Raw genomic sequence first — 26,721 nt, 5'->3', positions numbered from 1 at the left:
AGCCCAGCCCTTAGCCCAGCCCTTAGCCCAGCCCAGCCCAGCCCAGCCCAGCCTAGCCTAGCCTAGCCTAGCCTTTAGGCCTTTCAGCTCTTCTCAGAACTTCACTGGGGGAGTCTGTACCCACCCTCCCACAGAGGGGCAGCCCCTGGGTAGCAGCGCTGGCCTCAGTGCGGGCATAGAGGCCAGGCCTGCACAGGACTGCTGGGAGCTGAGGTGCCGGGGAGGAGGAAGGGGCTGGGCTCTGGGGGAAACGGCCCCTCTGTGGGGACCCCAGCCCTGCAGCCTCCTGAGCCCAAGCCTGTGCCTGCCTTTGCCCCTAGGAGATTGTGGACTGGTTCAATGCACTCCGAGCTGCCCGCTTCCACTACTTGCAGGTGGCATTCCCGGGGGCCAGCGACGCAGATGTGAGTTGAGTGGTGGCCCTGTGGTCAGCTCTAGGGCAGTCAGCGGTGGGGGGGTGGGGGGTGGAGGGAGCCCTCCTGCCCTGACTCTGGGATGACATTGAGCCCTAGGGTGGGCCTGGGACTGGCCAAGGGCTCACCCTGAAGTACCTGCAGTTCTCCTGCCTCACTCTAGAACTTAAGCTCAGCCAAGAGGGAAAGGGGGAGGGAAAGGGGGAGGGAAAGGGGTGGCAAGCAGAGGCAGAGACGTGGACCCTGCAGAGGCTGTGCCAGGCCTGGACCCTGCCCTGGTGGCCCGGGGTGTGAGGGGAGCACGGAGGGGCACAGCCAGGGAGGGTCTCGGCCTGAGCTGGGCTTCTGAGGCCCCCCGCCCGGTGTGTCCTGCCCCAGCTGGTGCCGAAGCTCTCCAGGAACTACCTGAAGGAAGGCTACATGGAAAAGACGGGGCCCAAGGTGCGTGTGCCGCCCGTGCAGCCTGGGGTGGCCTGGGGTGTGTCATGGTGGGTCTCGGGCTGAAGTGCAGTGACCTTCCCAGCTGCTGCCTCAGTGTTTTAAACTGGTCAGTGTCTGGTGGGTCCTCACGGCCCCTATCTGTGCCTGGTCAGGGTCCCCGCAGACCCGGGCCACTGTCCTAGGCTTTGGTTAGACCCTCCCTGCCTGCTCAGTCCGACCAGCTTCCTCACCCACGGGATTGTGCACCCGCGCGGCCAGGGGCCCACGTCTTGCCACTCCCTGAGGCATGATGTGGGAGGGAGAGGGAAATCCCGGGAGTCTTGGTGGTCCCGGAGCAGAAGTGCAAGTGTGAGGGCTCATAAGTGAGGCCTGAACCCCCATCTGGGGCCCTGGGAGGGCTGGGGGACCTGGAGGAGCAAGAGGGAGGTGCCGTGCGGAGGCTGGAGGGTTGGCGTGTGCAGGGGCCTTGTTTGGCATGGCCAGTGGCAGATGTGAATGAGTGGAGGTGACTGACCCGGGCTGGCCTGGACCCTGCCCTCCGGGGTGTGCTGCTGCCGGCTGGATGCAGGCCTGCCTTGGCTGACCTGCCAGTCACAGGCCCTCTCTGACCCACAGCAAACAGAAGGCTTCCGGAAGCGCTGGTTCACCATGGACGACCGCAGGCTCATGTACTTTAAAGATCCCCTGGTAAGGGAGAGCTGTGGCCCGGCCCGGCCAGCACAGGGGGGCAGCTCACTGGCTGGGGCTACTGGATGTGTGACCAGGAGGGTGGGTGGCCTCCCGAGTCCTGGCCTGTGGCCTCCCCTGGCTCTGAGTGAAGCCGGAAGGGAGATGGCCCCGCCTCCAGTGTGGTCTCCACCCACAGGACGCCTTCGCCCGAGGGGAAGTTTTCATCGGCAGCAAGGAGAGTGGCTACACGGTGCTGCACGGGTTCCCGCCGTCCACCCAGGGCCACCACTGGCCGCATGGCATCACCATTGTCACGCCCGACCGCAAGTTTCTGTTTGCCTGCGAGACGGAGTCCGACCAGAGGGAGTGGGTGGCGGCCTTCCAGAAGGCGGTGGACAGGCCCATGCTGCCCCAGGAGTACGCAGGTGAGGGGGGCGGGCGGCCAGCATCCTGGACGGGCTCCCAGTTCCCTGCAGCCGTGACAGCACCGGACCCTGTTCCATTGCAGTGGAGGCACACTTCAAGCATAAACCCTAGCGAGTGCGGTCAGAGGCCCACGGACACTGGACTCACTGTGGCTGACGGAGGGGACCTGTGGATGGGGGGCTGCAGCGTCCTGATGCCACCTGGCCCCACCTGCTCCTCAGGGCAGCCCGGGTGCTGCCAGGTAGGGCCTAAGCCTCTAGGGCCTTGTGCTTCTCTGGAACCTCAAGGCAGGCAGCCCCGGCCCTGACCTCTGACCCCGTCACGCTGCTGCTGACCACACCCAGTCAACCTGCCCCTCCCTGACCCAGGGCCCCCCCTTCCTCCGGGGCCCAGTCTGGCTCCCGAGCTCAGACACGGCCCCCAGGAGCCGCCCACCATGGCTGAGGGAACTTCCAGGCCTCAGCGCAGAGCCCTGTTTGGGGCTGGCATGGTTGGCAGCTGCCGGCCGCTGGGGACTGGGCCCTGCTCGCATGCCGCCCCGCCCTCTCCCCACCTCCACAAGTATTTATTGAGCGCCTGTTGTGTGTCACGGGGCCGTGGGGGCTGTAGGGGTGTTTGGGTGGATTATCTGCACAGGTCCTCCCTGGGCGGGAGTCACCCCAGCCCGTGCTCCTGGTTCCCTGGCTAGAGGGGTTACCAGGCTGCTGTCCCACCACATGTGGCCTCTGTGTGCCCAGCACGGTGCTCGCTGATAGTGGTGGTTGAACCCTTGGGGATAATGGCCTGGGCCGCGGTGAGGCCACCAGAGGCAGACGTGGCCCGGGGGGGGCCCGGGCACTGTCGCACTTGCTGCTGGTGGCCCAGCCGTGTATTTATTTCTCACCTATCTCCTTCCTGTCAAGGCAGGCCGGGCTCCAGGGCTCCCCTTGTATGGGGCATGCAGGTGCGGGGGGCGTCTGCAGGTCACCTGGGGGGCCCAGCCCTCTCCTAGCCTTGCCTGGCTGAGGTGTGTTCCAGGGGAGCCCTGGACAAGCCCTCATGGGGGGGAGGGGGTTCCCGAGGCCGGGCATCCACTGCCCTGTGTCACATCCTGGAATAAAGTGCGGCTCTGGCATGGTTCCAGCTGTGTGTCTGAGGATGGAGTGGGGAGGGGTTGGGCTGGGAACACATGGCCCTGCTCCCCTGGCTTCAGGAGAATCTTTGTCTGCTCCCAGGGACCTGACAGGGCCTTTGCTCCCTGAGGTTTGGAGGGAGGACGCGGTGTCTGAGCTGGTCACAGCGCCATGTTCCTTGTGCACGGAAGCTGGCCCCCACCCGAAGTGCTCCCCAGCACCTCTTCCCCAGCTGCCTCCATCTGAGGCCTGCCAGGCAGTTCCTGGGCAGAGCCCACAGCCTGAAAGACAAGCCCAGCTCAGCATGAAGGAGAGTGTGGGGGATGCATCCTGGGTGGGGGGGGGGGTGTCCCCTGTGCCTGCACCTGCCAGTGCTCCCATGCTGGGCCCCTCAGCCCTCACACAGAACATGCTGAATCCCACTTCTCCAATGAGGAGCTGGGGCCCCAGGGCAGGGTGGAGGGGTCCCCAAGGGGGCTGTGCTGGTGAGGATGTGGGTGAGATACCCCCACCTGGAGCTGAGACCCCAGGCAAGTGCCCCACAGCCTCACCAGGCGCCATGGTCCAAACCCCAGCAATGAGAGGACTGGGCCTGGGTCAGGGAGAGCCCTGGGCTGCGCTGGACACACCCCCGGGGGCAACCAGCAGTGCCCACAGCCTCCCCACAGAGTGGAAGTGTGGGCACGTGCTGTGTGAGTGCATGTCCCCATGTGTCCACGTGTGCGCTGAGGACGCTGATGACCGTCACGTTTTAAAGACCACAGAACAACTTTTTAATGGGGGAAAGCATTTTTCAAACCAGGCAAGACGCACAGGCACAGAAGGTGGTCGCAGCAGGGGTCGCTCGCTGTCTAGCCCTCCCTGTGTGGACACAGCTGTGGGGAAGGGCCTCCCCTCGCGCGCAGCATTCCCAGCAGGCATACGGATGGACCGTGACTCCACCGCGAAGTCCTGAGGCAGGGAGAGGCGGACGCCGCGGTGCAGGCTCAGCACAGGCCACAGGGGGGCCGCCTGCAGGGCTCTGTCCAGCTGTTCCTGCCGTCTCACGGTAAGCTGGAGTGACGCTGCACACACAATCCTGTCACTCCGAATCACACTCGCTATTCACAGCAAGTGCCACACGGCAGGGACGGGTGCCCTGTCAGCACCTAGGGCAGGGTACGGGCTCTCTGCACGGCTACCTCCCTGGCAGCCCAAGGGCTTTGCTCTTTGAGGCTGCGACACCCAGACCTGGTGGATTTGGTTTTTATGAATTTCAATGAAATTACACAACTTTACTTCTAAAATCACAGTCGAGTGAATGTGAGACTTCCCGATAGCCCTCTGCTCCGTCCACGCACGGGCAGTCTGGCCACAGGGCATGCCTCCTCTGGGGGCTCCCATGCACAGCCCTGAGAGCAGAGGCCCCCACACCCACGGGTGGGCGCCCGAGAAAGGACCAGCGTCGCACAGCCCGGTAGAAAGGGTTTATTTATGCGCAACGGTTCACACAAGCCTTCCTTAAATTCCACTTTACAGGAAATAAAGCTGTGCGTTTCCCCTTCCCATGCACAACTGTGTATCAATCTACAACTGTCCTTTAACTGTGAAAAAATAGAGCGTCTCCCCTTTTGTCATTGTTCTGGTAACATCTGGAATAGCATCTGTGACAGAGAACGGAGCTGCTCACTCCTGGACCGGTTATTTGGTTAAAACCTAAAATGTCAGGTCAAAAAAATCAATCACCCAATACAAATAAATATTGCATTATGAAAGAGATGGGCAGAGTCCCGTGGTATCCCTTTTTAAAGCGGCATTTCCAGCACAGCAGCGTGGCGCTGACGGAGACCGGCAGGGCGCAGCTCCGGGATGCCACATGGGACACAGCTGCAAGTACCCGTGGGCACCGTCCTGCCGAACGCGTCCCTCCACTGAGCCTGAGAACATGGCGCGGGCACATGCGCTCCGTCTGCGACGGGGACCAGTTCACCGTGACCGCAGAGTGGCCCCGTGCTCAAAAACAGCTGCTCGCATCTGCAGACCACATGGGCCCGGCTGGGCGCTCATGTCCGAGGGCCAGTGCCTGCTTTGGTGACCGCAGCTATGCTGGATGCCAGGCAAGGAGCATGATGTGCCCAGTCCCCGCTGAGGATGGGCCTCCTGTGCTGCCCATCAGCCCTCCCGAAAGGACCCAGAACAAAGGAGTGGGAGAGGGTGACGCCGCGGCAAGGCCTGTGCTTTATTGTGGTCAATCTTGGGGGACGCGGCGGCCAGCAGGGGCGAGGCCCCGCTCCCGGGCCCCAGCAGCACAGCAACCCGCAGCCGCGCCACCCTAAGCCGCCGCACAGTAACAGACACGTGCCGGCACGCGGCCACCGCCAGCCTCAGGGCCGGGAGCCCCCAGGCGAGGAGCCACCCAGGACTCGCCTCTGAAACGTCCCTCGAGCCGTCGTCGACCGTGGTGTCTCCACGTGGCCCGGCCGCTTCAGTCCAGCTCGATCGGGCTGCCGTCGCTGGGGCTCTCCTCTCCCTCCTCCTGCTCTGAGGAGCCCATGAGGCTGCTCAGAAGGTTCCCTGGAAAGGAAGACACTGTGGCAGTCAGGCCTGGGCAGCCTCCCACAAGCCCCCAAACCCCTCCTTCCCACAGACGTCTCGTGAGGTGTCCCAGTGTCCCACGCAACCAGCAAAAGCCTCACAACGCTACTGTCTGCGACCCAGGAACCCCAGGACAGGACCCTCTGGAGCACAGGGAGCCGATGGCCATAAAGAGATACTGAAACCACGGAGCAGCCACGGGGACTCTACAGAGCCGCGCTCCACGTCCACCAACGGCACCAGGGAGCAGGCATGGGGGCCTACTGAACCACCCTCCACGGAGGGCCCTACAGAGCCAACACAACCTCACGGAAATAACTTTTTTTTTTTTGAGACAGAGTTCGCTCTTGTTACCCAGGCTGGAGTGCAATGGCGTCATTTCGGCTCACTGCAACCTCCGCCTCCCAGGTTTAAGTGACTCTCCTGCCTCAGTCTCCCTAGTAGCTGGAATTACAGGCATGCGCCACCACGATCGACTAATTTTGTATTTCCAGTAGAGATGGGGTTTCTCCATGTTGGTCAGGCTGGTCTCGAACTCCCGACCTCAGATGATCCGCCCACCTCGGCCTCCCAAAGTGCTGGGATCACAGGCGAGAGCCACCGCGCCCGGCCAGAAAGATACTTTTCAACAAAGGGAAGCGCTACCGTGGAGCACACGTGCGCCGCACCCTGTGGTGACACCCGAATCAACTGGATGCACCAAAGCTTCAACGGCTGCTCCCACAGGGGCCAACTGCAGTCACTGTCATCCGATTTTTACCCAATCAACAACTACTCTACATACAAAACCAAAGTCCAAAATGTCTCCTGAAACGAACAAGTGAGACGTTACACCGTGTTCTCCAAATACAAAGACATGGCCGTGGCGGTGTCACCCTCTCTTATCCACGGTATCACCCCAATCGCAGGACATGCCCGACAGCGCTTCTGTGGAACAGGAGCCCAGGCTGCGGTTTCAACAGGACAGCCATGCAGAAGTGTCAGGGCGCTTCTGACGGGTGTTGGGTGGAGGAGCCTGTGCCGTGGGGCACAGTGAGGGCCAGTGTGTGTGGGTACCCTGGGAGGACGGGGCCTGCCACGCGATGCAGCTGCACCAGGGCAGACAGCTGTGGGGAGAGGTCACCGCCTCACACCTCCCACTAAACCCAAAGAGATGACACTGGGAAGGCAGGTGCCTCAGTGAGGGGCCTCTCCCGCGGTGGCATGAGACACCACCCACAGACACCTGCCCTGCCGTGACCCCACAGCCACATCAGCACTGCCTGTCCCAGCATAATGGCCGGCAATGTCTGGGCACACCAGGCTCACAGAGGCCACCTGGCATGGCGCACAGATAAACAGGTGAGCACACAGCCGGCCACGCGACGTGACCCCTGCCAGGAAGTGGGAGAAACCTCGGGGATGGGGAGCTCTGGAGTGGAGACGGGACTGGGAGGCACCGTGCTAGAATTCTCTAAAATATAATTTCCCACTAACAAAAAAAAGTTGAGAAACATTTGAAAGAGCAGAATATCACTTCTATATGAAGGACCGCACTGGCCCTGCCTGGGCAGATGACGACCCCACACCGACCCAGGGCTGCAGTGGACGTGGCAAGGGCGCCCCAGCTTACCGAGCAGGCCTCCGTAGGAAGACGTCTGCTTGGGCGGGACGCCAAAAAACAGCTGTCCTATGCGGTCGAGGTACTGCAAGGCAGAGGCAGCAGGCTCAGGAGCCGGCAGACCCAGGCCCTGGGGTCCCCTCCTCCCTCCCCAGCCCTGAGCTCTCACCTCGTTGTACATCGGGTCACGCCGGAGGGATGGCTGGTACTGCTCACATAGCACAGTGAACACCGTTAGCTTCCCACTGGGACACAGAGACACAGGGATGTGCTAGGTGAGAACAGGACCACACTCACCTGCACACACCACCGTGCCTACACCTGGCACTCACCAGCACACACCACTCACCTACACCACTCACCTACATCACTCACCTGCACGCACCACACCTAGGCCCAACACTCACCCGCACACACCACCGCGCCTACACCCCACATCTGCACACCACCGTACCTACACCCAACACACCCGCACACACACCTACACCCAACACTCACCTGTACACACTGAGCCTACACCCAACACTTACCTGTACACACCACCGCACCTAGGCCCAACACCCGCACACACTACCATGCCTAAACCCAACACCTGCACACGTCACACCTACACCACTCACCTGTGCACACCACTCACCTGCACACACCTACACCCATCTGCACACACCACTGCACCTATGCCCAACACACCTGCACACACCACCGCGCCTACACACGTCACCTGCACACACCACCACGCCTATATACACCACTGCACCTACACCCAACATACACCTGCATACACACCTACACCCAACACTCACTTGCACACACCACTCACCTGCATACACCACGCCTACGCCACTCACCTGCGCACACTACCGAGCCTACACCCAGCACTCACCCGCACACACCACTCACCTGCCCAGACCACTGCGCCTACACACACCTGCCTACACCACTCACCTGAACACCACTGTACCTATACCCAACACACACTTGCACACCATGCCTACACTGCACACCCGCACACACCACCGCACTTACGCCCAGTTGACCCACACACACCACCGTGCCTATACCCAACACTCACCTGCACACACCATTAACCCATACACCACCACACCTACACCCAGCACTGACCTGTGCACACCACTGCACCTAGGCCCAACACACCTGCACACACCACCGTGCCTACACACAACTCACCTGCACATCACTCACCTGCACACGTCACACCTACACCACTCACCTGTGCACACCACTCACCTGCACACACACCTACACTCAACACTCACCTACACACACCACCGTGGCTACACACAACCTGCACATACCACGCCTACACCAAACATGCACCTGCACCCAACACTCATTTGTGCACACTCACACACCCCACCGCACCTACGCCCACCACTCACCTGCACACCACCATGCCTACACTGCACACCTGCACACACCACCGCGCCTACACCCAACTCACCTGTGCACACAACTGCACATACCATGCCTGCACCGAACACCTGTACCCACGACTCACCTGCACACACCACCGCACCTACACACCACTCACCTGCACACCACAGCGCCTACACCCAACTCACCTGCGTACACAACTGCACACACCACCATGCCTGCACCAAACACCTGTAAACACCACTCACCTGCACACACCACCGCACCTACTCCCAACACTCACCTGCACACACCACCGCGCCTGCACCGAACACACACCTGCACACACCACTGTGCCTACACCCAGCACTCACCTGCACACACGCCTACACACCCAACACATCTGCGCACACCGTGCCTACACCCAGCACTCACCTGTGCATACTGCCACACCCACACCTAACACCTACAAACACCCAGATAGCTACCCATGCCATGTCTACACTCAATACCTGCACACGTACAGCAACCCATATTGCCACGCCCCCACACAGCTACCCACACGTCTACAGACACACCTACACACCACACACCCACCCTCACCATGTCTACACCCAACACACATACTTGCACGTACCCCAACACAACTACCCACACCAGACACCCCATACCTGCACACACTCCCCCCTCTACACCTACAACACACCTGCACACATCTACACACACCCACACCACATGGACACCCAGCACCTGCACACACACCCCCCACAGCTACCCACACCATATCGACACCCAACTCACCTGCACACAACCCCCCACACCATCACATCTACACTCACCCACCCCTGCACCCACAAGTCTACACCCAACACTCACCTGCACACACCCACACTACAGCACATACACCCACACAGCTACCCACACTACCATGTCTACACCCAACAGCCCTGCACACACACCCATACCACGTCTACACCCAACACTCATACCCTATACATACACCCACACAGCTACCCCCACCATGGCTACACTTGCACGCACACCCACACAGCTACCCATGCCACGTCTACACACAACACACACATTCACACCCCACCCCCAAGACACCAAGACGCACCCGTCCACAGCCAGCAGCAGGAACCAGATGAAGTTGAGCAGCGGCTCCACAAACGGAGGCCCGTCCTCGATGGACGGGTGCTTCTGGGTGTATGTCGTGAAGACCACCGACGCGCTACTTTTGTTTTTTAAACAGAGAAACCTGGAAATGAGAACATGCTGGTGGTGGAAGGGCTGGAGAACATGGCTTCTGGCCGCACAGGCGCCAGCCTCTGACACATCCTTCCCAAGCTCGTGAGCCCACGGGTCCCGCGGCCCCCGGCACGGAGGAACCCAGTGCTTCACGCGTGTCTCCCCTCACGTGCAGGGCATACCGGGGAAGCCTGAAATTCACAGGTGAAGAGAACGAAGCTTGGGAAGGTCACCAGGCTCTGGAGCTGGGCCCCAGCCTGAGACTCAACTATGCGATGCACTGAGCAAGCTCTCCTCTCCTCAGGCTGCCCGCACCAGAACACTCAGTCACGGCACAGCAGCTGGCGGGTGCCACACAGACCCTGGCTCCTGTTCAAGGAGGGCCCACGGGGAGGGCTCAGTGTCCCAGGGACAGAGCCACTGTCAGCCCAGAGAAAATGTGTACGCAGTGCGGCACAGAGCCAGGGAGCTCCAGGTTTGACCCAGCTTTTCATCTAAGTCACGGACGCCAGCTCCTGGCAGAGCTCTGCAGTGCACACCACCAAGGTCAGAGGGTGTCTGTCCCCAGATCCCACGTTAACTCCCCAACGCCCGCCTTGAAATCCACATTGTTCTGTGGGAAGAAACTGATGGACACAAATAATGCTTTCATGAGAAAGGAAGCGGAGGCCAGCGCCTGGAGCAGGAGCGCCTGGAGCTCGGACTGCAGGATGCCCCAGCGAGCTGGCGGGAGGGGCCGCGGGGTAGATGCTCACCATTCTATGACCTGGGTGTGCATTTCCGCTTTTCCAGATACTGCGGGAAGGCAGAGGCCGAGGCAGGCCTGAGGAGAGCAGAGGCCGCGGGGCCTCCCGGCAGCGGGCAAGAGGCGCAGTGTGGAGGGCGCTCCAGTGCCCGTAGGGAAAGGGGGAGTTTCTAAGATACTTCTTGAAACTGGTTAAATTTATGAATAATCATGGGTGACTCTGGCTGACAAGTGCGCTGTCGATTCTGCCCAGAGTGAACTCAGTTTATCCTGCAGCATGGCTCGGGCAGGGGACAAGGGGACCTGCTCTAAGGCCGCCCGCCCAAGGCAGCGATGGAAGCCAAGACCCAAAGAGCCACAAACACCTACTGTAGCACGGCCTGGGCCACGAACATGTCCACCTCGCTGCGGAAGCCGCGGGACGTGGAGTATTCCACCAGCATGTTGGCACAGCCCTCCCCATCCGCCGAGTGCAGAAAATGATACCGCGACTCACAATAGTTTTGTTCTGCAAAGGAAACACAGAAAAATTTGAATGCATTTCATGAATATAATATAGAACAGGAAAAGTAGAAAGATACTCTATGTTAATTGTAGTCCACCTGCCCGCCCTGGAGAAGAGCCCAGCCAGAGCCCACAGGCAGAGGTACCCGAGAGGGACTCAGAGCCGTCCCAAACCTCACACACAGCCCCAAATAAACAGATCACCAGGGAACAGTCACTCAGCCATGCAACACCTTCATCCTCCAAGCTCTCAGAGCTGCTTAATCCAATCACATTAACGTGCGTTGTAATGATCAGTTACAGAGTGTTAACATGTGACCCTCCCCACCTACCAGAAGCAACTTATAGGGAGCAACGTAATCAAGGCCTAGGCCAGTGCATCTAGCATGTAATCAACAGTCAAAACCAGCCTGATGTGCTCACCACACTGACCCAACGATCAACCCTTGATATCTCAAAGGCACACTCCGCTCCCAGGCCCCGTCCTAACACCCGCTCACACTCACTCCGCTCCCAGGCCCCGTCCTAACACCCGCTCACACTCCGCTCCCAGGCCCCGTCCTAACACCCGCTCACACTCACTCCACTCCCAGGCCCTGTCCTAACACCCGCTCACACTCACTCCGCTCCCAGGCCCCGTCCTAACACCCGCTCACACTCCGCTCCCAGGCCCCGTCCTAACACCCGCTCACACTCACTCCACTCCCAGGCCCTGTCCTAACACCCGCTAACACTCACTCCGCTCCGAGGCCCTGTCCTAACACCTGCTCACACTCACTCCGCTCCCAGTCCCCGTGCATGCCTTGGGAGCCCAGCCCTTCCCGTGGTGCAGATCTCAGCACTCACCAGGCGCCTGCCTCTCCCACCTAGTGGGCCCTTTCCCGACTGCGTTGCCCAACAGGAGCCTCCAGGGCCCTCTTGCTGCCTCTGTGGCTGCCAGAGTCCTTGTCACCTTGCTTTGTCTCCTGTTGTCTCCCTACACTCCCAAACCTTTACCTATGGGTGTGATTTCATCCCCAGGAGGGAAGCACATAGCCCAAGTATCGTGGAGCCCCAGCCTCAGGTCCTGTATGGGGCCTGTGCTTAGGACAGCAGAGGCCGTGCGTGGCCACCTTGGCATGGAGCAGGCCTGGGCTCCCCGGGTGAGGTCCATCGAAGTCTCACAGCACTGTCATGCTGTCGGGGACCTGGGCCCGCGCCTACCCCAGTGGGAGGCAGCCAGGGTCCCTCTTCAGAGAATCTCTGCAGATGCACCGAACACAGCCCTCCCACGCGCTCCCTGGACTGCCTCGACCTAACCCCATGGTGGGTGGGGAGATAGACACGTACGTCCCTCATGATCGCTTGTGCCTGTCTTAGGAACTGCCATGCAGGTCTCCTGGGTACTGGGCATCACCTGTCCCACGCCACCCACTGCCTGGCTCTCCCCACAGGGCCTGTGCGCAGGTGTGGCAAGGGCGGCCACCCAGTGTTGACGTAGGTGTTCCTGACTCATCCAAAAGACGGGCGACAGCTCCCAGGCAGGGTGTGGGGGCAGCTCCTGACTCCCCAACCTGGCAGTGGGACCCACACAGGCGGCAGCTCGCTATGCAGGGCAGAGGAGGGTCATCTGCGGCCGTGTTCTGTGTGGAGGCGTGCTGGCTCGGGGACAGGTGGAGTACAGGAGGCCTGCTGTAGCCAGAGGCCAGGGAAAGTGGCAGCAGGTATGCTCCAGGGACCAAGGAGGCACCAGCCTGGGCCAGCCCCTTCTGAGGAGGCGACCACGGGGAAACTGAGGTGAGAGGTGGGCACTGGCTCATCTCCCTGTGGGTGCCCTGCCACTCGGCACACATCCAGGGCCAGGTTCTGCCAGGCTCCTCTGAGAAGAGCCTCCTAATTCTATTCGGATCTGCAACCTTCCCATTCCTGTCGCTTGGGGAGAAGGTCAGGAGGGCCTGCCAGGTGCCTGAGGGTGCTGAACCTCCTGTCACAGCCCAGGCGGAACCTGCATGACCAGGGACAAGGTCGGACAGGCATGCATTTCGGGGCTGCTGACGTGTGCAGAGCACATGGGCCCTCGTGCAGCTGCCACCGCGCCGGGTGGAGCACAGCTGTGTCTAGGAGCTGTTCAAGCTCAGAGCCCTGGTCTCTGGAGCAAAGGCCTTCAGCCGAGATCCAAGTTCCTAGAGCTTCCAATGTGGAGCTGCCCCTCACCCGCCAAGCCCAGGCACATGCAGACCCGAGCAGGCCTCCCGACAGCAGGAAGGAAACCATCTCACGGTACTGGGGCCACTTGCCGCCCCATTTCCCAGGGAATGCCCTGGGGAGGACACTTCTAAACCCCCACTAGCACCTCATTCAAGTCACTCAACATTCACCCAGCACCACTCCCGCCTCAGAGCTGCAGAACACAGCCTGCCAGACCCCACCACAGGGTGAGTAACCCGCACAGAGGCTCCATCAGCCCCATCACAGGGTGAGTAACCCGCACAGAGGCTCCATCAGCCCCACCACAGGGTGAGTAACCCGCACAGAGGCTCCATCAGCCCCACCACAGGGTGAGTAACCCGCACAAAGGCTTCATCAGCCCCACCACAGGGTGATTAATCCCCGCAAAGGCTTCATCAGAAGATAAGGTCAGTGTAAAGGAGAAAAACAAGGCATGGCATCATCCCAGCGCTGGAAAGAACGTTCCAGAAAGGAGCAGCAGCACGTGTAGGCCCTGTGAAGGTGCGGCTGCCTCCTTGAGGGTCAGAACATCCCACGGGAAGGCCTGGAGAGGCGGTCGCCTGCCCCCCGTCTTGCAGCTTCTCGGGGCAGTGGATCTGATCGGGGGCTTGGCATGGTGCACGGGCCTCCATGGACCGACCCACATGACCACAGGGTGAAACCCCACCCCTGCCCCAGTGGGCGACCCTGATGGACTGGAATGCACAGTGCACATCAACACCGTGAGAGCAGAGAGGGGCCCACGCCCGCCCTGGCCCCAGACCTACCTTTCCACAGGGTGAGGGCCAGCAGCTGGTGCAGCCGGGGGTGGCCCAGCTTCCCGGAGCCTCCACTGGACCACTTCAGGGCTCTGGACACAAAGGCCACGCGCTCAGGAGAGTTGGGGTCCATCAGACTGAACACTTTAGCCAGATTTTCTGCAAAGAGCACAGACCCTCATCAGAGAAATGCACAGCAACTCCGGTTCTCTATACCACACACCTTACGGAAGTGGATTTCAATCCACAACTACTTAACAGGGAGAGGAAGCTGGTGGGTGTCCCTGAGTGAGCCATGGGCCACCCTGCTGACCTGCCCACCGCAGTGCCAGCACCACGGGCCCCAGAGCACAGTGAGGAAGGACACACAAGGGCCGAGGCAAGGGCTGGTGAAGGTGCCGTGGGGAGTCTGGAGTCCAGGAACACCTGTGGCCGCTCTGGGTACCTGGCTCTGGCTCGGGGGCATCTCCCAGAGCAGCAGGGACCAGGAGTGGGACTCGCAGCCAGGCCGCCCACAGAAGGGCTTTGCTGACCTCACGCTCACCCGACAGGACATGCCAACAAGTCAAATCCCTGGACAAAATGGTGCCCCACCCTGAACCAGCGCCCACCTTGCCAGCTGGCGGGGAGGCCACTGTCCATCAGAGCAGGGGAGAGGCCAGGGCCCCGATCATACCCTGCCGACGAGTCACAGCAGGTGCTGCTCAGCCTGCAGTGTGCTTGGGCCAGGGCCAGCCAGGGGGCCTGGCTCATCGGGACCGGGTGAGAACTGCCTCTGCAGCAGGGTGAACCCCAGAGCACAAGACCCCCAAACGCAGACACCAAACATGGCAGACCCCCACACGCAGACACCAAACACAGCAGACCCCCAAACGCAGACACCAAACACGGCAGACTCCCAAACGCAGACACCAAACACGGCGGACCCCCAAACGCAGACACCAAACACGGCGCACAGGCCCGGGGAGGGGTGCACCGGGGCCACCGTCACAGGGTCCCGGGGTGCAGGGCCGGATGCTCACCCAGCAGCTCGTCGGCCACCTCCACTTCTGCCTTCTCCAGGGACTCCAGGACAAGCATGGACAAGTCTGCTGCGCTGTTTTGCTACAAAAGAGAGAAACACACAAAAATCAAGAACAAAGCTCTGACCTGCTCAGGACAGAAAAGACAAGGCTGGGTTTCCAGCAGAAGCCAGAGCGCGGCCAGTGCTGAGGAGTCTATGCTGAGCACCACGTCCCTTGGCAATGCCGCCAAAAAACAGATCTCCTGGCCAAGAATCAAATGAAAATGGACAGGGCCGTTTATACCAAAATGCCCACTCAGCCCCACTGTGCACAAACGCAGCGCAGCGTCTCAGCCCTGAGAAGGGAGCAGCCAAGCCAGGGACTCTGGGCCCCTCCGCCACCCACAGCCCCAGTGGCCAAGGCCCAGGGCAGCCCAAGGTATGCCTGTCAGGCCCCTCCCATGTCACTCCCACCTCAACTTGTCTGCCGGGAGCAGGAAGGGACGCAGGAGGAACAAGATGGCGTACCTGGCCATGGCTGAAGAACAGCAGGGCTCCCGAGTACATGAGCTCCCGGGCCTCCGCGTGCTTGCTCTGGGACATGTACCTGCCACAGAGAGGAGACCATGAGCCGCACCCACACGCTCTCGCCACCACACTCCGCTCATCTTCAGGTCAGAAGCTAAAAACAAGGTGCCCAGGAACGGGTGGCATCCTAAAAGCGGTGCTCCCCTTACGCACAGATGCTTTTCACCAAGAACAGGGCAGCAGCTCCCGAGGCCCAGGTGCTGTGTGAAGAGGGTCTGCCCTGGGCGTCATGCTGACCATGAGGGCAGCGTGGGGCGCCTCTGGACACTTACTAAGGGCCCATCTGTGTCCAAATATGCCAGGAGCCAGAAAGCAGCCTCACCCTGGAGCAGCTCACTGGTTTCAGCAGCTGGGACCAGAAAGGCCAGTGGGTGAGGCAGGTGGACAGGGAAGGAGCAGGGGATGTGCACGTGGCCACCTGAGAGCTCAGTGGCCACAGGCAGGGGCCGAAGGATGGCGGACTCCAGGCTGGGGTCCCACGAAGGACAGTAATGGCTGTGACAGCAGCACCTTCTTCCCCCACGGGGCCAGTGTCCCTGCCCTCTGCTCCTCTGCGTGCCGCACTCCTCCCCCCAGGACAGGGAAGGGTCTGGGGTGCACGGTTGCATCATGTCCCCACTCCCAGAGCACCGTCGCCGGGGAAAGCTGGAGCTCCTCGAGCTACACAGGGACAGAGGCAGGGGCGGCAAGAGGCGTGGTGGGGACCAGTGTGCGACAGACGATGAGGAGAGAAGCCGAGATGGCCACACTGCTCTAAGCAGCAGAGCCCCTGCCTGTGAGAACAGCAGGCGTGGCAGGCAGGAGGCGGCCTCTGCTGGGACGCGCTGCACCTCCCAGGCCCAGTGGTGGGGCCCAGCACATGCTATTTTACCAGCTACACATTTTTCTTAACTGCCTTATCAAAAAACACATAACCAGTTAATCAGCTCTGTGTCTGTAAGCCAAATGTCCTTGGACAAAGCCTTGTTTAAAAATAAAACTAGTTAAAGAAAAATATTAAGTAAACGGCAGTGCAGACCGGACTCGGGGGCTCACACCTGTAATGTCAGCCCTTTGGGAGGCTGAGGTGGGAGGATCGCTTGAGCCCATGAGTTTGAGCCTGGCCTGGGCAACATAGTGAGATCCTGTCTCTACGAAAAACACAAAAATCAGCTGGGCACGGTGGCGTGCACCTGTGGCCCCAGCTACTCAGGAGGCTGAGGTGGGAGGACTGCTTGAGCCTGGGTAGCCGAGGCTGCAGTGAGCCACGACTGCACCACTGCACTGCAGCCTGGATGACAGAGCGAGGCGCCATCCCCCCAAAACAAACAAAAAACAATCGCAGTGCAGGTGGTAAACAGACACAGCAATGCCGGTGAGGGCCGGAATGTGAGCTTGGTGTTGCCAGGATGGGACGGCCAGCTGAGAACGCGAAGGGCTGGCTGCTCAGTTAACCACAGGAAAAGGGTTCCTCTTCAGAAGGCACCACAGCCGGGGATCCCAAACACAGACAGCCTCACCATGACTAGGGCATCTCGTTAGCCTGGCACACATGCCTTCCCACCCGTCGGGCTGCACAGAGGCAGGGCACCAGGAGGGAAAAGCCTGTACCCAAGAAAGAAAGTGCCCCGCCCCCCGTCAGCCCGCAGGCCTCCGACAGGCCTCAGGTTTTGCTGCGCTCCCTGCACAGTGAAGGTTCTGGAGGGAGACCCACCCCAACACCACAGCAGGAGCCTCGACAGGACCATTGACTCTGTGACCGGCCATCCTGGCTCCAGCCCTGCAGGGCCGTGACTGACTCAGAGGAGGCCAGGAGCCGCCTGGCACAGGGCACTCTGGGAAAACAAGCTTCCAGACACACCCGGCCTCACACTGTCACCGGCAGGGCCATGGGCAGAACCGATGCACTGACCCTGAGCAAGCACCACCCCGGCTTCTGCTTATGCCGATACTACAGCATTCTGGATGCTTCTATCGGAGGTAAAGCAAGTGGTGGCAGCTTAAAAACCAGAAGAAGAAAAAGGACTCCTTGGAAGGCAGTGACCCATATTCCTGCACGAGAAGCCTGCTGTGGGGGGCACTGCCGATGGTCTCGGCCTCCGGCCCGGCTTGGACTGCGCCTTGCGGCCGGCTCCCTTCTTCCCAGGGCAGCTGTGAGCCAGGCGAGGGGAAAAAGAATGGGAGGAGAATTCTGGGCACACAGTGGTCCCCGGCCTGGCTGGGGGTGCCCGTTTCCAGGTCCAGGAATGCCGGTGACAGGCAAACCGTCTAAAGCAGCTCTGAACATGGATGGCTTCCTCTTGCACTGGAGAATTCCGGAAGCTGTGAAGGATTCTGGCTTCTGGGTGACTAAGCCGGGACAGGTACCCTCTCAGGCCCGAGGCCAGGGAGAGTAGGGGGCAGCTGGGCAAGGCTGGGCCTTCTCCCGGCCTGGCTCTGCACGCTGCGCACTGTTGGCCGTGCTGTGTGGACACCCAGACATGCCTTCCAGACAGGGAAACGGCTTCTGCCTGCTGACAGAGGCGCTGAGAGCCAGAGAGCAATGGTGCTCTCTGCCGGTCAAAGAATCTGTATCCACAGAGCAAAGTGTCTGGACAAACAATCTAGCTGACTTTGCTCTTCTCTTACAAACACGTTAAAAAGTAGAACACAGGGCCGGGCGCGGTGGCTCAAGCCTGTAATCCCAGCACTTTGGGAGGCCGAGACGGGCGGATCACGAGGTCAGGAGATCGAGACCATCCTGGCTAACACAGTGAAACCCCGTCTCTACTAAAAAAATACAAAAACTAGCCGGGCGAGGTGGCGGGTGCCTGTAGTCCCAGCTACTTGGGAGGCTGAGGCAGGAGAATGGCGTAAACCCGGGAGGCGGAGCTTGCAGTGAGCTGAGATCTGGCCACTGCACTCCAGCCTGGGCGACAGAGCAAGACTCCGTCTCAACAACAACAAAAAAAAGTAGAACACAGAAATGCAAGCATGAGAACTAGTGGCAGAAACTGTTGGTGTCAAATGAAGGAAGACCAAGCTCCTGGGGCGAATCCCGCCCTTCGCTCTCGGCAGAGGGAAGCTGGCTCGCGCATTCAGCCACCAGGGACACATGGAGGATGAAGAGGAAATACTCAAGACACACGCAGGTGCCGGGCACAGGCAGCCAGACAGACCTCACAAGGACCCCTGCACCGACTGCCACGAGCTGAAGCCACCCGCGCCCTGATGCGGGGCTCCTGCAGGGAGTGTGAGGCCGCTCCGCTCTGCCAGGACTCACTCTGAGAAGGGACCTGAGCCGCCAAGCACAGCTCCTTCACACGACGCTCCTCTTGGGCCCTGGGCCATGGCGTGCACCGCACACACTGGACCATTTTCCTTTAAAAAATCTCTTTAGATGACTGAAGAAACAAAAGAAGCTCAGAGGCCGCAATAAAAAAAATCAGGCAAACACATTGCAAGAGCAACCATGTGGCAGGAGGAGCCGGACCCACCACTGTGTGGGCGGCTGCTGCAGGTCACTGCCTCCCAGGCTGCAGTCTCAGCCACATCAAGTTTCTAAAAGTGAATCTACAAATACTGCAGCCAAGGCTGAGGCCCCTCAAGGCCTAGATGGTGGCTCCGAAGAGCACTAATAATCCGTTCGGCTTGGATGCCGACTCCTCAACCCAGCAGGGAAAAGTGTGGAGAAATCAGGTGATGACCATAACCAGTGCCATCTATGGGGCAAGGTTGGCTTCTCTCTAGCATAACCAGGTGAACCAGGTCGGTTTCTCTCTAGCACAACCAGGCGAACCAGGAGCTGCTGCACGACTTCTGTGGGGCGCACACCCAGGGATACCAAACCTGCTGGGTTCCCAATTCCTTCCTCTCCTTCACCTTAAACTGCTGTGGCTGTGAGTTAAAACAGCATCTCTTGGATGGGTGCAGTGGCTCACACCTGTAATCCCAGCACTTTAGGGGGCCGAGGCAGGCAGATCACGAGGTCAGGAGATCGAGACCATCAAGCTAACACAATGAAACCCCGTCTCTACGAAAAATACAAAAAATTAGCTGGGCGTGGTGGCGGGCACCTGTAGTCCCAGCTACTCGGGAGGCTGAGGCAGGAGAACGGCATGAACCCGGGAGGCGGAGCTTGCAGTGAGCCGAGATCGTGACACTGCACTCCAGCCTGGGTGACAGTGCGAGACTCTGTCTCCAAAAAAAAAAAAAAGGTATCTCTTGGGAACCCTTGTACCCTGCTGGTGGGAGTGTAAATTAGCTGAATCATCCTGGAAAGCAGTATGGCAATTCTTCAAAGAACTAAAAACAGAACTAACCATTCGACTCGGCAATCCCACTACTGCATATATACCCCGAGAACTCTAAATGGTTCTGCCATAAAGACGTACGCACTTAAATGCTCACTGCAGCACCACTCACAACAGCACAGACGTGGAATCAAGCTGGGGGCCTGTGAGTAGCAGATGGATAAAGAGAATGTGGTCCATATACACCGCAGAGTACTATGCAGCCATAAAAACGAACGAGATCATGCCCTTTACAGGAACTTGGAAGGAGCCGGAGGCCATTATCCTTCACAAACTAACACAGGAACAGAATCCCGGATACTACATGTTCTCACTTCGAAGTGAAAGCTGAATGATGAGAACACAGGGACAGAAAGGGGCCAACACACACCGGGGCCTGCCTGAGGGAAGAGGAAGAAACTCAAAAATCATTTTAACAAAACTGTCAGGTACCCATGCTTGGTACCCGGTGCTGAAATAATCTGTACCACAAACCCCAGTCACGAGTTTACCTATATAACAAGCCTGCACACAGACCTGAGGCTAAAATAAACATTAGAATATTTAAAAATAAATCAACAAAGCCTGCACACAAACCCGAGGCTTAAATAAACATTAGAATATTTAAAAATACGTCAACGAACACTGTCTTTTGGCAGATTCACCTGACAGCTGAAGAGATAAACGATTCTGCTGGAGACACACAGGGAACACCATTCAGCAATGAAAGGAACTGCGGACTCTCCCAGAGGAGTCTCCCAGTCACCGTGGTGCGTGAATTCAAGCGGTTAGACAGAACGCGCACACTGTGATTCCACGTACATAAAAGTCCAGGAAACGCCACCACACCTAAGTGCAGCCCGCAGATGCATGGGTGCCAGGGGTGCAGAGGGGTGGGAGTGGGGGCGAGGAGGCCTGGTTGCAGAGCCCCACAGAGCCGTGATATATTCCATGTCTTGACTGGTCATAGTTCACTCATGTCAGACCTCACCAAATTACACGTTTTTCATAAATATTTAAATGTAAACGTGCAATTATATATATTTATGGGCAGAAAAGCATTTTAAAAAATGGCTGGGTGCTATGGCTCCCACCTATAATCTCAGCACTTTGGGAGGCTGAGGCGGGCGGATCACCTGACGTCAGGAGTTCAAGACCAGCCTGGCCAACATGGTGAAACTCCATCTCTACAAAAAATACAAAAATTGGCCAGGCGTGGTGGCGGGCGCCTGTAGTCCCAGCTGCTCATGAGGCTGAGGCACAAGCATTGCCTGAACCTGAGAGGCAGAGGCTGCAGTGAGCTGAGATCGCGCCACTGTTCTCCAACCTGAGCAACAGAGCGAGACTCTTGTCTCAAAAAACAAAGACCGTAACTTGGGGAATGTGACTTCTCTGGAAGCGACCCACCCATGGAGTGCTCTGAAGCAGAGCTGGGAATCCACACGGAATTCTACCCTGGAAAGAAAAGGACGCTGTCTCAGCGGGTGACAGTGAAGTGACAGCTGCCGCTGCTGACTCAGTCTTCATTCCTGGCTTGAAAGGCTCCAAGCCAAGGTTTGAGAAGTTCAGTAACGTGTCCCGGGCCCCGTAAGAGGTGGCGTGTGACCCTAAAGTCCAGGCTTTCTGAGCTAAGCCGCACCATGCCCCTGCCAGGTGACCCCACAACGTCACATGTGGCCAGAAGGCTTCCCAGTCTAGAGGGCTTAAGGGCACAGAACACTCATCACCTCCCTGGTTTCACTGTGAAAATACTCCCTCGACCAGGCACTCATCACTGAAAACCAAAACTGACAAATCCCCGGTCACCGTAGAAGTGGCTCAAAACAAGGAACACTGTGTTTATTTTGGGGGAGATCCACTTTTGCTGGTTAATCATTGGGCAAATATTTATTTATTTATCGAGACGGAATTTCTCTCGTCACCCAGGCTGGTGTGCAGTGGCACGATCTCAGCTAATCGCAACCTCCGCCTCACGGGTTCAAGCGATTCTCCTGCCTCAGCCTCCCGAGTAGCTGGGATTACAGGCGGGCACCACCACACCCAGCTAATTCTGTATTTTTAGTAAAGACAGGGTTTCTCCATGTTGGCCAGGCTGGTCTTGAACTCCTGACCTCAGATGATCCACCGGCCTCGGCCTCCCAGTGTGTTGGGATTACAGGCGTGAGCCACCACTGCCTGGCAAATTCAGCAAATATTTATATACAAATCTCTAGGCATGACAGGCATCAGGGTGAATACTGAACGACATAAAAGTTCCCCATCACACAGCTCTATGGCCCCTCTACCCACTGCAAGGCTCGCATTCTACGGTTTAGTAACTACTGACACCTTCGCCTTGATCCCTGAAGAACAATCAGGTTGAAGGCACTATCACAACCCGTGCCATCTGGGAGCTGCTACACGTTCAGTGACAAATTCAACCAGCATTAAAACGTACCGCTATAAGCGTCATGCATCAAAGACTTGTTTCTGCCAGAGATAAAATTAGTAGTTTCTTCTAAGGAGGAAAGCGAATCTCTTTCTAAACCAATTAAACAGCTCAGTTTTCAAAAAAGAGAAGCATCTACAATACAACTATAAGATGCAATGTAGCCTGCCTGGTGTGCATTTATAGCATGTCGAGGTTCACAGAAAATTCTGGAAACAAGGCTGTCCTTCAGGTCATGTAAGATGTCTCCTCATAAGCCTACAGTCAGGGACTCACGTCCACTGTCCTCAGCCCGGGCTGTACAAACAACGTGAACACTCTTCAAACAGAGGCCAGGGTCTCATCCCAGCCCGTTCGGGTCAGCTAAGATTGACAACTACTGACAAAAACACTCCTGTTTTCTCATTTCCTGGCATAAATGAGTAAGCAGCGATATGACATCTACTCCCTGGCCGGGGTTGGTAAGCCCACTTTCGCTTGGGCTCACCAGCACCCAGCCCCACTGAGTGCGGACCAATCGCCTATCCAGGCTGCATTCCAGCCAGCCCGGCGCAGGCACAGGCCAGGCACCACAGACCGTGTTTAATTCAAACATAAGCTAGCAAACTACAACCAAAGTGGCACCTCTAGACTTCTCCAGACAACAAGTGGACTTGCTATGGAGAGAAAGGATTTAAAACCTAGGCCCAGGGGAGAATGTTCAGGGTATGGAGCTGTGCTGTGTGACGCTCTGACGCGGTTTCTCATCCCCACGCACACTAAGCGCAAACTCCGATGTGGGAGATGGGTCCCTGAAGGACTCCACTCTGGAGGGGTGTCCGTGGGGCGGGAGGCTGTCCAAGGGGGGATTCAGGACACACTGCACTCCATTTTGCTGCAAACTAAAAACTGCTCTAAAAAGCAAAGTCTACTGGCCGGGTGCGGTGGCTCATGCCTGTAATCCCAGCACTTTGGGAGGCCGAGGCGGGCGGATCACGAGGTCAGGAGTTTCTGCCTGGCGAAACTCCATGGAGAAATCCCGTCTCTACTAAAAATACAAAAATTAGCCGGGCATGGTGGCGCGCGCCTGTAATTCCACCTACTCGGGAGGCTGAGGCAGGAGAATAGCTTGAACTCAGGAGGTGGAGGATGCAGTGAGCCGAGATCGCACCACTGCACTCCAGCCTGGGAGAGAGAACAGAGCGAGACTCCGTCTCAAAAAAAAAAAAAAAAAAAGTTTATTAAAAGCAAAAAACCCCTGAATACCAAACCAAATAAAACCAGGCCTAAACTGTACGAAAGCCAGACTGCCCTTAAATACAATATCAAAACATCCACTGTCCTGTGGCAGTTTAGAAGTAAAAGGTACCCCACGGAAATGACTGAAATTATCTTTAAAACAGACCCAATCCCTCCAGTAACCGGCCAAACTGTTCCCTGACCTGAGCCTAAGAGATAACCTGATATGCGTAATTTACAGGATGCCACACACAGAACAACTGAAACATTTTTGCAGTAACTATATGACAGCAGAAATATTTAACAGAGCAGTCCTGAAGAGATCAACCAAGCCCGAAGCAGCCTGGAACTTCCAAGTGGTCACAGTCCCGAGGGGCGTGCAGTTAACCCAGCACAGCCGGCTCTGCCCGCACTCGCCCTCCAGGCTGCACCGGGCCGCACAGGTGTCACCGCGCCTAGGTCCAGAGGCGGCTGACTCGGTTCGGCAGGCCAGGCGGCGTCAACAGAGAAGCAGTTTCACCCTCAGCCTGGACCCTCGGTGAGAGGAACGCCAGCGACTTCCTGTGGAGCTCGGTGTAGGGCCCGGCTGGAGAACCTGAAGGCCAGGAGGAGGGAGGCAGGGAGGTGGGGGAATGCGGAACAGGTGGAGGCCGGGGGAGAGGTTGGGAAGGCAAGGGGAGGCCCAGAGAGGTGGAGGCAGAGGAAGGGGAAGGGGAGGCCGGGCAGGGAGGCCTGAGAAAGGGGGGGAGGAAGAGGTAAAGGCCTGGGAAGGCCAAGGGGAGGGGAACAGGTGGAGACCAAGGGAGAGATGGAGGGAGATGGGGGAGGGGCGGTGGAGCCAGAGAACACGGAGGGGAAGGCCGGGCACGGAGGTCTGGGACAGGGAGGTATGGGGTGGGGAGCAGGTGAAGGCCTGGGGGAAGGAAGCGGAGTGGGGGAGGCCACGGGAGAGGTGGGGGAGGTCCAGGGGCGGTGGAGGCTAGGAGAGGGAAGCCGAAAAGGACGAGGCTGGGGAGAGAGCGAGCCGGGGTTGGGGGCAGAAGGAAGAGAGAGAAGGGGGGGCCGGGGGATGCCAGGGAAAAAGGCGGGGGGCAGAGGGAGGCCGAGGAGAGAAAGGAGTGGGGCCAGGGGGAGGCCGGGGAGAGAGAGGAAGACGGAGGGCGCAGTGGGAAGCCAGGGAGAGCGAGGCGGGGGACAGGGAGAGGCCGAGGAGAGAGAGACGAGGAGCGGGGTGAGGCCGGGGAGAGAGAGACAGAAGGGGGAGGCCAGGGAGAGAGAGGGAAACCAAGCTTGGGGGGGCGGCCGAAGAGAGAGACCGAAGGGCGAGTGTGGGGGCGGCCGAGGAGACAGAGGAAGGCTGAGGGGCGTAGGGGGGCGGAGGAGGGAACAGGTGGAAGCCAGGGGCAGGGGAAGGCCAGGGAGGAACGCGGCGGAGGGGAGGGAACCCGAGGCGGGAGTCGGAGGCCCAGGGGCCGGGGCGCCGGGCCAGGCAGGGCCAAACCCGGGAGGCGCGGCTCAGACCCTCCGCCGGGCGACCCACGGCCCCTGGCTCGCTCGCCCCCGGGACAGGCACCGGCGCGGGCCAATGGGGGCGCGGGGCGAGGCGCCGCGGCCAATGGGAGGCGGCGGGGGCGGGCGCCGGGCCGCGGCGAGGGCCGGGCGCGGGTACCTGAAGAACAGGGTCCGGTACATCTGGTGCGCCTCGTAGTAGTCGCCCTTCTCGACGCTGGCGCGCAGCTTGCCCTCCACACGCTGGACGCCACCGCGGTTGCGGCCGCCGTTCCGGGAGTTCTCCTGCTCGGCCATCGCCGCCGCCGCCGCCATCGGGCCGGCGCTCCGCGCAGGGCTGACGCTGTCGCAGGCGCGGTCGGCAGCGCCTCCCGGCTTCCGTCCCGGCGGCCGCCCGACGCCCTTCTACGGTGGCCGCGAGGAGTCGCGCGCAGTCGGGGGCGGGCGCGCCGGCTGGCGGCGCGTGACCTGGGGCGGGGGCTGCAGGCAACACGTGACCCAGGGGCGGGGCCGCAGGCAACACGTGGCCCGGGGCGGGGCGGGGAGCGGCACGTGACCCGGGGCCGGGACTGGCTCGCGCCACAATGGCCGGTGGGGTGGAACTGCCTGGTGCGGCGCGGCGGGGAGCCCGAGGCTGCGGCGGCGGCTGACCTTGAGCAGGGAGCGTCCTGGGGTGGGGCGCTGCCCACGCGCTTGGTGTTAACAGCAGCCATTGAGCTCTACGTGTAAAATGTTTACATTAAAAATACGTTTATAGGGCCGAGCGCGGCGGCTCACGCCTGTAATCCCAGTACTTTGGAAGGCTGAGGTGCAGATCAGCTGAGGTCAGGGGTTCCAGACGAGCCTGGCCAACATGGCGAAACCACGTCTCTACTAAAAATACAAAAATGAGCTGGGTGTGGTGGCGCATGCCTGTAATTCCACCTACTTGGGAGGCTGAGGCAGAATTGCTTGAACCCAGGAGGTAGAGGTTGCAGTGAGCCAAGATGGCACCACTGCCCTCCAGCCTGGGTAACAGAGCCAGACTGTGTCTCCAAACAAAAAAACCTTTTAGGATAGCTGAGCTGCCTTCCTCCTCTTCGAAAGGCCACCTGTGGTCCTTCCCTGGCCGTGGCTGGGGACCTGCGGCTGTGCCTGGGTTGACGGACAGTCACTCCCCAGGGGTCGGGCCCTGCTCAAAGGGGGAACTGGGTCGGCCTAGAGCTTCCAGCCCCGTCAGGCGGCGGAAACGGGGTCCAACCCCAGGCAGAGAGTTAGAAACGGGACCCGGGGCCCAGCCCTAGCCATGCGGGTTTGGAAATAGCTTGGCTGTAAGCATTGGGGTTTGAAAGCGGTTTGGTCTGAAGACTCCGTTAGATTTCCGACCTTATAGGTTAGCACTGTTTACAATAAAAAAAAGAGGAAACAAGCCTTTAAGCTGGGCCCTGCTTGAATCACCATGATCCAGCTGTGCATACAATGGACAAAAACAGCTGTTTAAAAAAAAAGAAAAGGTTCTCACGGGACACACTTGGTAACTGGGGAAAAGCCAGGTGCGAAACAGTGTGGTGTGTGTGCTATCACCTGTGACCTGGTGTCAGCACCTGCCTTCAGCTACAGAAGCAGCGATTGTCCTGAGGAAAGCCATCACATCTCCTAACGTTCTGCCCATCA

At 59.2% G+C, this 26,721-nt stretch overlaps 2 protein-coding genes across 5 annotated transcripts in view; one reads left to right on the top strand and one right to left on the bottom strand.

Moving 5' to 3' along the window:
• Window positions 1-3,071, top strand: part of ADAP1 (ArfGAP with dual PH domains 1) — a 64,100-nt gene extending 61,029 nt beyond the window's left edge. For all 3 annotated transcript variants that reach the window (XM_025380920.1, XM_025380919.1, XM_025380921.1), the window contains 5 exons: window positions 321-404; window positions 792-854; window positions 1,470-1,541; window positions 1,720-1,948; window positions 2,032-3,071. In XM_025380920.1, coding sequence (XP_025236705.1) covers window positions 321-404; window positions 792-854; window positions 1,470-1,541; window positions 1,720-1,948; window positions 2,032-2,060 — 477 coding nt within the window. In that variant the 3' untranslated portion in view covers window positions 2,061-3,071. The remainder of the gene's footprint in view (window positions 1-320; window positions 405-791; window positions 855-1,469; window positions 1,542-1,719; window positions 1,949-2,031) is intronic.
• A 1,441-nt stretch (window positions 3,072-4,512) lies between these two features.
• On the bottom strand, window positions 4,513-25,480 carry GET4 (golgi to ER traffic protein 4). Of its 2 annotated transcripts, XM_025379841.1 has the most exons (9): window positions 25,229-25,480; window positions 15,604-15,682; window positions 15,095-15,176; window positions 14,082-14,231; window positions 10,972-11,110; window positions 9,727-9,867; window positions 7,405-7,480; window positions 7,248-7,320; window positions 4,513-5,614 (listed from the first exon to the last, which is right to left on the bottom strand). In XM_025379841.1, the coding sequence occupies exons 1-9, from the start codon at window positions 25,381-25,383 to the stop codon at window positions 5,526-5,528; spliced, it is 984 nt and encodes a 327-aa protein (XP_025235626.1). In that variant the 5' UTR covers window positions 25,384-25,480; the 3' UTR covers window positions 4,513-5,525. The 2 variants fall into 2 exon arrangements, with proteins under 2 accessions (XP_025235626.1, XP_025235624.1); XM_025379839.1 differs by having other exon boundaries at window positions 7,248-7,480.
• Between the last annotated feature and the right edge of the window lie 1,241 nt (window positions 25,481-26,721).

Source organism: Theropithecus gelada, chromosome 3 (genome assembly GCF_003255815.1).
Source record: "Theropithecus gelada isolate Dixy chromosome 3, Tgel_1.0, whole genome shotgun sequence".
Classification (NCBI taxonomy): Eukaryota; Metazoa; Chordata; class Mammalia; order Primates; family Cercopithecidae; genus Theropithecus; species Theropithecus gelada.
The sequence above is the reverse complement of the archived record's forward strand: the minus strand, read 5'-3'. Positions and strand labels throughout refer to the sequence as shown.